Source organism: Eschrichtius robustus, chromosome 8 (genome assembly GCF_028021215.1).
Source record: "Eschrichtius robustus isolate mEscRob2 chromosome 8, mEscRob2.pri, whole genome shotgun sequence".
NCBI classification, from domain to species: Eukaryota; Metazoa; Chordata; class Mammalia; order Artiodactyla; family Eschrichtiidae; genus Eschrichtius; species Eschrichtius robustus.
Window position 1 is genome coordinate 83,516,232 of NC_090831.1, and position 12,555 is coordinate 83,528,786.

General features: G+C 37.3%; 1 protein-coding gene across 1 annotated transcript in view; it reads left to right on the forward strand.

Annotated features, from left to right (window-relative positions):
* ZNRF2 (zinc and ring finger 2) overlaps positions 1 to 12,555 on the forward strand; it is a 92,690-nt gene that overhangs the window by 48,929 nt on the left and 31,206 nt on the right. The window contains exon 2 of the mRNA XM_068550017.1: positions 3,706 to 3,801. Coding sequence (XP_068406118.1) covers positions 3,706 to 3,801 — 96 coding nt within the window. The remainder of the gene's footprint in view (positions 1 to 3,705; positions 3,802 to 12,555) is intronic.

The window sequence follows — 12,555 nt, forward strand, 5'->3', positions numbered from 1 at the left end:
AATCCCCTTGAAGTCTCTTCAGCTAGAGGGGAAGGGGCTTACAACAATAGAGGGAGGTCCAACAACAGTGACTGCCTTTTTCTTTGTCTGTACCTCCTGGATCAGAAGCGGCAGTCAGCAGTCAGAGCGCAGATTCCCAGTATTTGGAGCACAGGGTCCTTTTTGCCTACCCTCACTCCTGTAATCTGTGTGCAAGGTGCTCCAGGAACAAGTGCACCACTGCCTGCCATGTGGCTGGGATGGGGGGAAGGATAACTGCCTCTGCGCTGAGAGCTGAAATTAACTGCAATGTATTGTCCAAGGCTTCCTTCCCTTGGAAGTTGCAAGCCTTCAACAGATTCCAGACTTCCAAAATAGTTCCTTCAAACAAATTCCACCCATTCAATTTTTGTCTAGGTGGGAAGGTAGATTCCCTCAGTGCTTCCTACTTTGCCATCTTCCCATAATCCTCTATCTGTGCATGTGTTTTCTGGTATTGTTGGGGGCATACCTTCAAGGAGAGATCCTAGAAGTGGGATTGCAGGATCAGAAGGTAAATATACATGTAATCTAGTTAGATGTTGTGAAATTACCCTCTGTAGAGGTTGTACGATTTTGCACTCCTACTAGCAACATATGAAAGTACGTGTTTCTCCACAGCCTCACCAACCGTGTGTTGTCAAACTTTTGAGTTCTTGCCAATCTGGGATGAGTAATGATATCTTAATGTAGAGATAAAGTAAAGCCCAAGGAGAGAAAACAGTATGTACAAAGAACCACCTGGATTTTTAGTTAAAAAGAGTGAATTAAACACATGTGTTTCTTTCCTCCCTCCTCAACACACTAAAATGAGAGTAAAGAAATAAACAGAAGAACTTGAGAGGAAAGTGCTTCTTTCATTATGACACTGTGCAGTTTTTCATGTGTTTAAGGGTTAGCTGCATATCTTTCTTTTTGGTGAGATGTCTGTTTAAAACTTTTGCCCATTTTTCTAACAGGTGTTTGGTTTTCCTCATTTTTTAGGAGTTCTTTGTATATTAAGGATATTGTCCTTTTGTGATAAGAGTTGTAAATATTTTCATTAGTCTTTTGAATTTGTTTCTGCTGTGTTTTCATGTGCAAATTTTTTTCTTTTATTGCATTATGTTTATGAGAGAAGCCCTGAAAAGCTGTTTGGAAGCTTTATATGTAAGACTTAAGACTTGTCAACAGATAAGGATCTCTTGCTGTTTCATTCTGTGGAACTTTTGATTTAAGAGAAGACTCTACCAATTTCTTGGTGGAGATAGAGAAAAGGAGATTGTTGGGAAGGGCCCTTTTCCATACATAGATATTTATTTATTCCCTTGTTTTTTTCCCTTCCCCTTGCTGTGCCTGGTGTCCTCAAGCCAGTCTATTTTGGGTCTTTATTTTCCTGTAGTAGACCTTCATTCTCCTGCTCTATTTGGGGAACTGTAGTTGCTTGGCTATATGTCATGGGTTGGAGACTTGGGGATCTTTTTTATTAAGTCTTTCAGTCAGTCTGGATTTTAACCTCATGCCTCATCATTGTCTTGGGAAGTTATTGGAGGTATAGATTCCTGAGTCCTTTGAGAATTATGTAGTGAGAATTGGCTTACTTCTGCAGACACTTAGGACGTCTGTTTACTCAGTCCTGTTAATTCCTTCATCTGTTCTCATCTGCTGCTGTCTCCTTTCAAGTTCTTTATCTTGTTATATTTATTCTCACTTTTAGTAGGTTTTAGGTGTAAGGAGAAAGAAACACATCAATTTATTGTATTTAATTAGAAATGCAGTGGTTCTTTATACGTACAGTTTCTCTCCTTAGGCTCTACTTTGTGGGCAGTTGGATGGCTCTCAATGGTTCATGGTATTGCACTTTTGTTTGATAATTTAGAGTTTATGTGCCAGTACTTAGATGATTTTGATCAGGAGTTGGAAAATTGGTTACCTTTTTTTTTAAGTCCTGTGTAACTTCAAGGGAAGAAAGTTTTTACAATTTTAAGCAAAAGATTGTTATTGGTCCTGGAAATAGGAATGCTGCTTGAGAGTCTCTTTGTCTTCTCCCCATTTGATCCATATTTTGCAGTATTGCTATAGTCTGTGTTTGGGGATTATAGCTATTTTGTAGTTTAATTTTAGATTAATCCCCTTTGCTTTTTCTTCTTTTTCATTTTGGTGGTTTTGAAGAAGTGGGAAGTAAACATACCTTTATTCCTTTCTTTTAAAATGTATTTAATACAGCGTGAAAAACAGTGCTCAAAAACATGTATTTCATTTAAGAAGTCGAATAACTGGATTAAGTACCCATGCCAAAACCTTTTCATATTCAGTAAAGCTTTGCACGAGGTATGACTCTAGTCTGACATGTTGGGTTGCAGTGAGTTTCATGTCACGACAAAGGGAGGAGAGTGTCTGTAAGAACACACATGTACTAGAAGTAGAGCTACCAGACTCTGAGGCAGCTTTAGGGACTGGCTTTTTTTTTTTTTGGTTGTTTTTTTTTTTTTTCACCACCCTTCTTATTAGTTGTTGTCTTTCACAGCACTTTGCTCCTCTCTGCACATCTGCTCTAAGATCTCCATGTGAACCATTTTCCTGTGCTTACTGATAGTTTCTGTTCTCTTACAAATTCAGCCTGCAGAATAGACACCCCATCCCAGTCTCTCTTACCTTTACCTACATGTGACCTTTCTGCTTCAGCTGTCTACAGCTGACCAGTGTACTCTCTTGCTGTTTCTTAAGTCATATTTCCAATAAAAACAGATTGGCCCAGACCATCTTTTTGTGCCACCCTGGTTTGTTGTTCCTAACCAAACTATAAATGGACTTTCTTGGATCAGTTCACTGCTCAAGCAGGTTGGGGATGTTGGAGAAGGAAGCAGTAGGTCAGCAGGGAAGCAGCAAGGAACCATGGATGGACAGTTACCCTTGGTAAGTGAGGGAGCAGGATATAGCTGAATGTATAACATTTCTTCCTTCAGTCTACCAGTTTACTTTTAATAGAGTACTTCAGGCAAATTCTTAGTACAGATTGAATATTGTAGGAAACTAGCTAATATTTGTGTCAAAATTGACTGAGAAATCTGCTCTTTGGTGCTATTTTCTGTTTGCATTGTGACTTTAGTAGCATGGTATGGCCGTAAGACCACTATACTAGGAGTCAGGATAGATTCTAGACCTGATTTTGCTGTTCTGTGAAAGGCTTCACTTTCTTCATCAGATAAATTTTTAAAAGGTCAGTGGAGTAGAATATTTTCTAAGGTACTACCTAGCTATAAAACCTTGCGACTCAAAGTGTACTATAACCAAGCTGGGAAAGGTACTTTCCGCAAGGATGGTCAGCATACACAACTATTATAATGAAATCATAAGTTCAGATTAATGTAAAAAATTAGAAACCAGAATGATTGGACCCATACATTAGAAAAGGGTGCGAGAAAAAAAAATAAAAAAATAAAAAAAAAAAAAGGGTGCGAGAGTTTTGTAGTGAACTAAATTCTCCTCATTTAAGCTTGTTTTATTTGAAATCGGATGCTGTTTATAAACTGACTTAAGTCAGATATTATAGTCACAAACTGTTTTCCCAACTTAAGTTGCACATAGGTAGTGTATTAGTGTAAGTGTAATATTGAAGTTTGAAATTCTTCTTCTTCCCTGCTTTTTTAAAAAGCATAGTTGGATATTCAAAATAGTGAAGTAACATGGATTTCTTTTACTTTTTAGGATTTAAGTGTCCTGTATGCTCAAAATTTGTACCCTCAGATGAAATGGATTTGCATCTTGTGATGTGTTTAACAAAGCCAAGAATAACCTATAATGGTAAGTCCAGTGCTTTAAAATAATACTTTAAATTAGAATTATCTTAGATTTTATGAATTTCAAGTTTCAGGTAAAAGTTAAAAGGCCGGGAAGGACTATCTATGAGCCCTGAGCTAACTGGTATCCTAATTAGGTGTGGTGCTTTGGCTGTGCCATTCTTACCTGACCACAATCTCCAGATACTCAAAACCATAGGAGAGATTTTCAGTGTAGTCCTGGTACATTTTGAAATAGACTTGGGAGAAAAAAAAAAGGAATAGTTCATTCGTGACTTCAGATGAATAGAATGAAATAAAGGAAAAATGAGAGCTTTTTTCAGAATTTTATAGATAAAAAGACAAACTTCAAAATCTGTGGAGAAATTTTAGATTTTTCAAATGTAAAATTTGGTTTGAAATAGAATGAGTAAGAAGAGTACCAGTAAACAATGAAGCCAATTGAAAGATTGACTTCTTGATCAGCAAATGTTCTTTGAGGACCTGTCAGGTATGAGGTATATAGTGTTAGGAACTTGGAATATAGCAATGAATAAAACAGATGGATCCTACAGCCTAGAATCAACCAAAGGTTAATCAATGTAGTAACACTTAGTCAATAATCTGAGATTTCTCCTCAGATTACAGAAATCTTGTCGGGGTAAAATTTAACACTGAAGTGAACACGTTATTTTGAGTAGCTTTTTTGCAAAATGATTTAGGAATCTCTGTCTTGATAAGGTAGTGCTTCAGCCACACTATTATAGTAATAATTGAGCACTTTTTCCCATTTTCCAGTGTATAAGTAAAAGTAGCTTTTAGCATTCCCTTTGAATAGTAAATATACCTGTTGATTATTATATAGAAACCTTTCTGCATTAGGAAATTGAATTGGCTACTTTTCATAATCTAATTGAGATTTAGTTACTTAAGAAATAAAAGACATTTTTATTCAGGTTCAAAATTTGAGGTAAAATTGATTGGGCTTGTTTCTTATACTTACTCTATTATCTTATCATTACCCTCCATAATTATTATGTTTATTACAAGTGTTTTTAAAATAAATATCCTTAAATCTTAAGACTCAGGCCTTGAATTTTAAAAGCCAAGTGTATTTCCTTTTACCATATAATATATTTGCGTATAATCTTAGTATTCTGTTTATTTACTTTTTGTGTAGTGTGTTTGGATATAGTCTTTTTATGTGTTGATATTTGGCAGTTTTTAATTTCCTGATTTAACTGTGCTCAAGTCATTAAAGTTTTCTACTAGATCACTTGTTTGGTGGCTTAAAAAGCAATATGTAACCTTCTGCTTGGGGATACTGTGATCCAAGAATTCAGGTTTTAAATATTTGACAGTATTCCAATTTAGAAGTTAGTAAACTTAATGCAAAAAGTAAATAAAGTTGCAGCCATTTTTAAGAATGGCTACCTACTTTAAGGTAGTTAGACCTGAAATTTTTTAATTTGTTACCTATAGATTAACGTCTATAAACATTCACAACAAGAAGCAAAAACAGCTTCTTCATAAACATACATGATTCTTGAATTTTTTAAATGTGGACAGTGGCCAACTGTGAGTTAAAAGAAGGAGGAGCTGTGATTGACGGGTTTAGGTTAGATAGAGGTGGCAGATTGGTAATGTACTTTCCCATCACAGGCTAGGAGAATTCTGAGGTTTTGAAGGCAGAGCCCTGTAGGGGAGGAAAAATAATCCCTTTACCCTTCTGAGTTCTTGGCTGAGATCCCTGTAATAAAAGACAGATTAACAAGAGGAAAACAAATACAAGTTTATTAACAAGTATACCTCCTGGTGTACATAGGAGGTACCCAGGGGAAAAATGAGCTGATCTCCAAGGTGGTTTAGAGTGTGGGCTTAAATAGCATCTTCAGCTAAAGACAAAGAAGAAAATGAGGGTGGGGAGGCCAGTTGTGGGGGGTCACCAGGAAAATCATGACAAACAAGAGGTCTGTTACACGGATATAGGTTAGTGCCTGCTCCACTGAGAAGATTCTCTTGGAGTAAACTTTGTGATTTAGAGCAGCCCTCCTTCTCTTCCTGGTAGTGAGAAGGAAGACACCCTTGCAAATGGAGAGTTCTTCTGTTCAATATTATGTAACAACCTAAATGGGAAAAAAATAGACACATGTATATGTATAACTGAATCACTTTGCTGTACACCTGAAACTATCATGACATGGTTAATCAACTATGCTCCAATATAAAATAAAGAGTTTTTTAAAAATGTAAATTTCCCTTACTGAAGGGTAACTTCTACTTTCAGAGCTTCTCTTGAGTCTGCTATTTCTCAGTCATTTAAAAAATAATCCTTATGCCAAAGAAGCATATTTTAGGGTAGCATATTCTGCTACCCTTCAGTCACCAAAATCTGATCTATCAAGGATATGAGCCTGTGTGAGAACCAGCCCCTTTAACACCTAAGCAGTAATGTAGGATTATTATGAAGTTTAGAGCAAGGTGAATTGGAGAATCCTGAAATGGAATCTTTTTAGTCAGCTGGACTCCTCACAGCTTCATATTTTAATTCCTAAAAGTTGATTTCGTAGAGAGAGATGCATTAGAGAGATTGGGTCTCTAAATTGCGTTAATACTCAAACAAGAATTTTATTCAGTGTAGTGCTTATTAACTAAAACCTTTTGCAGCCTTTCCTAAAGTAGCTAGATCTATAATTTTTAAATTTATTTGTTAAATGTATATTAATTGAACTGTCCACAGACATTCACAGTTAGTAAGGAGAATAGTTGGGCTTATTTTTCAGGCTGGATATTATTTATAGTCAAACTCCTGAATAGGATGAATTCCAGAAATTTGAATATAACTTGGTGATTTGGAGTTTCAAATTCATAGTCACAGAGATGATATTCTGAATGTTGGTTTGATTTACCAGGCTAGCCCACGGAAGCTTTCTTATTGTTTTTTAGTCTGTAATATATTCAAATACCCAAGTCCTGGCAACTGAAGAAGAAAATTGACTCGCCAGGTGGAAGCTCTCAGGATTTAGGCAACTGGCTCAGCAGAAGTTCAGGTAGGAGGCCCAAAGCAATCATGGTAGGGAATGATTCAGAGTGATGTGAGTGGTTATGTATTTGCAGGTGGTATTTTTGGCAGAATGGAAAAAAAGCTCAGAATGACACAATGAGTGTTCGTAGATAGATAGCCCTTAAGTCAGAGACTGCCCGCTTCATATACTTACCCCTCTTTCATGGACTTCATTGTTTAGTTCATGGACCTAGTAATTTGATATATGGTCTTATGAACATAATATACATGTTGCAAGCATAGAGTCTCTATTTCCTTGTTCCTCATCTTCTTAAGTACTTCAGAACAAACAAAAGTGAAATAAATATTGATAGCAAATTTTTACTCTTGATTTTCTTGGTCTTTAAACTTTACTGGATCATAGCATGTTTTGCATCATATAAAGTTCAGTTTTCATTTTAGACTTCTGTGATTGAACTCTGTATTTAAGAAATCTTTGTGTTGTTTTATTTGTAGTTAGTACTCTGTGTGCGCATGTGCACCCAAAGGAGGTGTAACTTGAAATAAGTTTGTCTTCTGAGAGTTAATTATAAACCTATATAGTGAATCAAAAGAGAGCTTTTCAAAATCATCAGAAAGAAGACTGACTTTATGGACAGAGTAAGATGAATATTACTCTTTTAAAGTAATCATTTTTGAAGAAAGATTGAGTCAATTTCTTTTTTTATAAATTTATTTTTGGCTGCGTTGGGTCTTTGTTGCTGCGCGCGGCTTTCTCTAGTTGCGGCAAGCAGGGGCTACTCTTCATTGTGGTGCGCAGGCTTGTAGTGGCTTCTCTTGTTGCGGAGCACGGGCTCTAGGTGTGCAGGCTTCAGTAGTTGTGGCACACGGGCTCTAGAGTGCAGGCTCAGTAATTGTGGCGCATGAGCTTAGTTGCTCTGCTGCATGTGGGATCTTCCCAGAGCAGAGCTCAAACCCGTGTCCCCTGCATTGGCAGGCAGATTCTTAACCACTGCGCCACCAGGGAAGCCCCAATTTCTTTTTTTTTTAATTTTTTATTTTATATTGGAGTATAGTTGATTAACAATGTTGTGTTAGTTTCAGGTGTACAGCAAAGTGATTCAGTTATACATATACATGTATCTATTTTTCAGATTCTTTTCCCATTTAGCTTATTACAGAATATTGAGCAGAGTTCCCTGTGCTATACAGTAGGTCCTTGTTAGTTATCTACTTTAAATACAGCAGTGTGTACATGTCAATCCCTAAGATTGAGTCAATTTCAAAGCGAACTTGTGCTGTAATAAAAGTGAGGGAAAAGGATCTCATCTTCTGTGCTGTCGGTGGGAGAGTGTATCTTATCTGCTTACTTGGATGTTGAAGAAAAGTTGCAGCAGACAGTCAGTGCTTGATTCCAATGCGCACATGTAGTCTTCTAATGACCTGGCTTTCCTCCGTGTAGCATGTTTGCAAGAAAGTACGTATTTTCTCCCTCTGTAATTACTGTCTGGCTTTCCAGGCAGTTGTGGGTCTCATTTTAAGTTATAAACTTGCTTTCTGCCTTACATACTACATTTTCTTGGTTTTAAGACCACCCCCCCACCCCCACCCACGCCCCTGGCACTCCAACACACACATTTTAATCTTTCTGAATTCAGGAGGCTTTCTGAAATTGGCATGTCTCTTATAATTAAGGTTAAAAAATATATTTGTCAATTACGGAGCAGAATTTTAAATAAGGAGGGTAGTTATCATTGCCTGAGTTTGTGTGACCTTTGCCTTCTGTGGAAGATATCTACTGTCTGATTTGATGACTCTGTTCATCTATTTGCATTAATTTTTGTGGTTGAGTTTTAACCACAAAATGTGGATTCCTAATAGTGGTTTTATTTATTTTTTTAAATAAATTTATTTATTTATTTATTTATTTATGGTTGTGTTGGGTCTTTGTTGCTGCACGCGGGCTTTCTCTAGTTGTGGCGAGTGGGGTCGTTGCGGTGTGCAGACTTATTGCAGTGACTTCTCTTGTTTCAGAACACGGGCTCTAGGCGCGTGGGCTTCAGTAGTTGTGGCTCGCGGGCTCAGTAGTCGTGGCTCACGGGCTCTAGAGCACAGGCTCAGTAGTTGTAGCTCACGGGCTTAGTTGCTCTGCGGCATGTGGGATCTTCCCGGACCAGGGCTTGAACCCGTGTCCCCTGCATTGGCAGGCGGATTCCTAACTACTGAGCCACCAGGGAAGCCCAAAATGTTTGTTTTTAAATCATTAAAATCATTAATAAATGAATAGGAAGTAAGTAAAAAGATATATTGTGAATAAGATGAAAATTGAACTCTTTAGACATTAGTCACTGAAATTAAAATCTCAACTGATAGGTTAAGCAGCAGATTAGACAGAGCTGCAAGGAGAATCAGTAAAGTATAAGATGGATCTGAGGAAATTACACAGAGTGTAATAGAGAGGTACGTGGCATGGAGCCTGTAACAAAAGATCCACCATACATACAGTAATCTCCTAAAAAGAGATGGAATTGACTTCTGGTTTCCAGTTCCACATGTAAGAAGTCTGGAAGTAGCCACTCAGTCCTAAAAACAAGTAAAAAACCAAACAGACTGAAAAATCAACAACTCTTCTTAGCTCCATAAGAGATGGGAAGACACAGGGCAAACCACCGCCCCCGCAGATTGTGGAGACAGGCCAATACAGAGAGTCACGGGTTTCAGCTTACTGCAGCAGACTCAGTGGGAACCAGTGCCAGGGTAAGGAAAACCTGGACTGTAATTGTTGAATTGCTGGGGGCTTAGTGTGGACAAATCTGAGAGTTTAAAAACTTCAGGGAGATCCCCACAATATTTTAAGATTTACCACTAGGAGCTGAACCAGGTTCCCATGGTAAATGTCAGAGAAAAATACCCTTCTCCTTCTGGCAGGGGGAAGGGAAAATGAACTATCTTGAAATATGCCAGAGGACTCTTAAAAAGGTTTGCCTCAAGGGAAGCTAGTTAACCAGAGCCTAACTGACCTGGGAGAAGGGTAATACTCAACTTGGGCCCACTCTGGCCATCCTGTTCTACCTAATGGGGGAGAAGAAATCCTGAGAAACACTTGTTTTTTTGCTTGTTTGGTTTTTTTGTTTTCTTAAATTTTTATTGGAGTATAGTTGATTTATAATGTTGTGTTAGTTTCAGGTGTACAGCAAAGTGAATCAGTTATACATATATCCACTCTTTTTTTTAGATTCTTTTCCCATACAGGTCATTACAGAGTATTGAGTAGAGTTCCCTGTGCTACACAGTAGGTCCTTGTTAGTTATCTATTTTATATATGGTAGCGTGTATATGTCAGTCCCAATATCCCGATTTATCCCCTTACCCCCTGGTAGCCATAAGTTTGTATTCTACATCTACGGCTCTACTTCTGTTTTGTAAGTAAGTTCGTTTGTACCCATTTTTTAGATTTCCACATATAAGCGATATCATATGATATTTGTCTTTCTCTGTCTGACTTCACTCAGTATGACAATCTCTAGGTCCATCCGTGTTGCAGCAAATGGCATTATTTTGGTCTTTTTTTTATGGCTGAGTAATATTCCATTGTATATATGTACCACATCTTCTTTATTCATTCCTCTGTTCTTGAACATTTAGGTTGCTTCCATGTCCTGGCTATTGTAAATAGTACTGCAGTGAACATTGGGGTGCATGCATGTATCTTTTCGAATTATGATTTTCTCCAGGTATATGCTGAGGAGTGGGGATTACTGGGTCACATGGTAGTTCTGTTTCTAGTTTTTTAAGGAACCTCCATACTGTTCTCTATAGTGGCGGTACCACTAGTTTACATTCCCACCAACAGTGTAAGAGGGATCCCTTTTCTCCACACCCTCTTCAGCATTTATTGTTTGTAGATTTTTTTGATGATGGCCATTCTGACTGATGTGAGGCGATACCTCATTGCAGTTTTGATTTGCATTTCCCTAATAATTAGTGATGTTGAGCATCTATTCATGTGCTTTTTGGCCATCTGTATGTCTTCTTTGGAGAGATGTCTAGTTAGGTCTTCTGCCCATTTTTTGATTGGGTTGTTTGTTTTTTTTAATATTGAGCTGCATGAGCTGTTTATATATTTTGAAGGTTAATCCTTTGTCCGTTGATTCATTTGCGAATGTTTTCTCCCATTCTGAGGGTTGTCTTTTCATCTTGTTTATAGTTTCCTTTGCTGTGCAAAAGCTTTGAAGTTTCATTAGGTCCCATTTGTTTATTTTTGTTTTTATTTCCATTACTCTAGGAGGTGGGTTAAAAAAGATCTTGCTGTGATTTATGTCAAAGAGTGTTCTTCCTGTGTTTTCCTCTAAGAGTTTTATAGTGTCCAGTCTTACATTTAGGTCTCTAATCCATTTTGAGTTTATTTTTGTGTATGGTGTTAGGGAGTGTTCTAATTTCATTCTTTTACATGTAGCTGTCCAGTTTTCCCAGCACCACTTATTGAAGAGGCTTTCTTCTCCATTGTGTATCCTTTCCTCCTTTGTCATAGATGAGCTGACCATATGTGCATGGGTTTATCTCTGGGCTTTCTGTCCTGTTCCATTGATCTATATTTCTGTTTTCGTGCCAGTACGATATTGTCTTTGATTACTGTAGGTTTGTAGTATAGTCTGAAGTCAGGGAGTCTGATTCCTCCAGCTCCGTTTTTCTCCCTCAAGATTGCTTTGGCTATTCAGGGTCTTTTGTGTCTCCATACAAATTTTAAGATTTTTTGTTCTCGTTCTATAAAAATTGCCATTGGTAATTTGATAGGGATTGCACTGAATCTGTAGATTGCTTTAGGTAGTATAGGCATTCTCACAATATTGATTCTTCCAATCCAAGAACATGGTATATCTCTCCATCTGTTTGTGTCGTCTTTGATTTCTTTCATCAGTGTCTTATAGTTTTCTGAATACAGGTCTTTTACGTCCTTAGGTAGATTTATTCCTACGTATTTTATTCTTTTTGTTGCAGTGGTGAATGAGATTGTTTCCTTAATTTCTCTTTCTGATCTTTGATTGCTAGTGTATAGGAATGCAAGAGATTTGTGTGCATTAATCTTGTATCCTGAACCTTTACCAAATTCATTGATTAGCTCTAGTAGTTTTCTGGTGGCATCTTTAGGATTCTCTATGTATAGTATCATGTCATCTGCAAACAGTGACAGTTACACTTTTTCTTTTCCAATTTGTATTACTTTTATTTCTTTTTCTTCTCTGATTGCCATGGCTAGGACTTCCAAAACTATGTTGAATAAGAGTGGCGAGAGTGGACATCCTTGTCTTGTTCCTGATCTTAGAGGAAATGCTTTCAGTTTTTCACCATTGAGAATGATGTTTGCTGCGGATTTGTCATATATGGCCTTTATTATGTTGAGGTAGGTTCCCTCTATGCCCACTTTCTGGAGAGTTTTTATCATAAGTGGGTGTTGAATTTTGTCAAAAGCTTTTTCTGCATCTATTGAGATGATCATGTGATTTTTATTCTTCAGTTTGTTAATATGGTGTATCATATTGATTGATTTGCGTATATTAAAGAATCCTTGCCTTCCTGGGATAAATCCCACTTGATCATGATGTATGATCTCCTTTTAATGTGTTGTTGGATTCTGCTTGCTAGTAGTTTGTTGAGGATTTTTGCATCTATATTCATCAGTGATATTGGTCTGTAATTTTCTTTTTTTGTAGTATCTTTGTCTGGTTTTGGTATCAGGAAGATGGTGGCCTCGTAGAGTGAGTTTGGGTGTGTTTC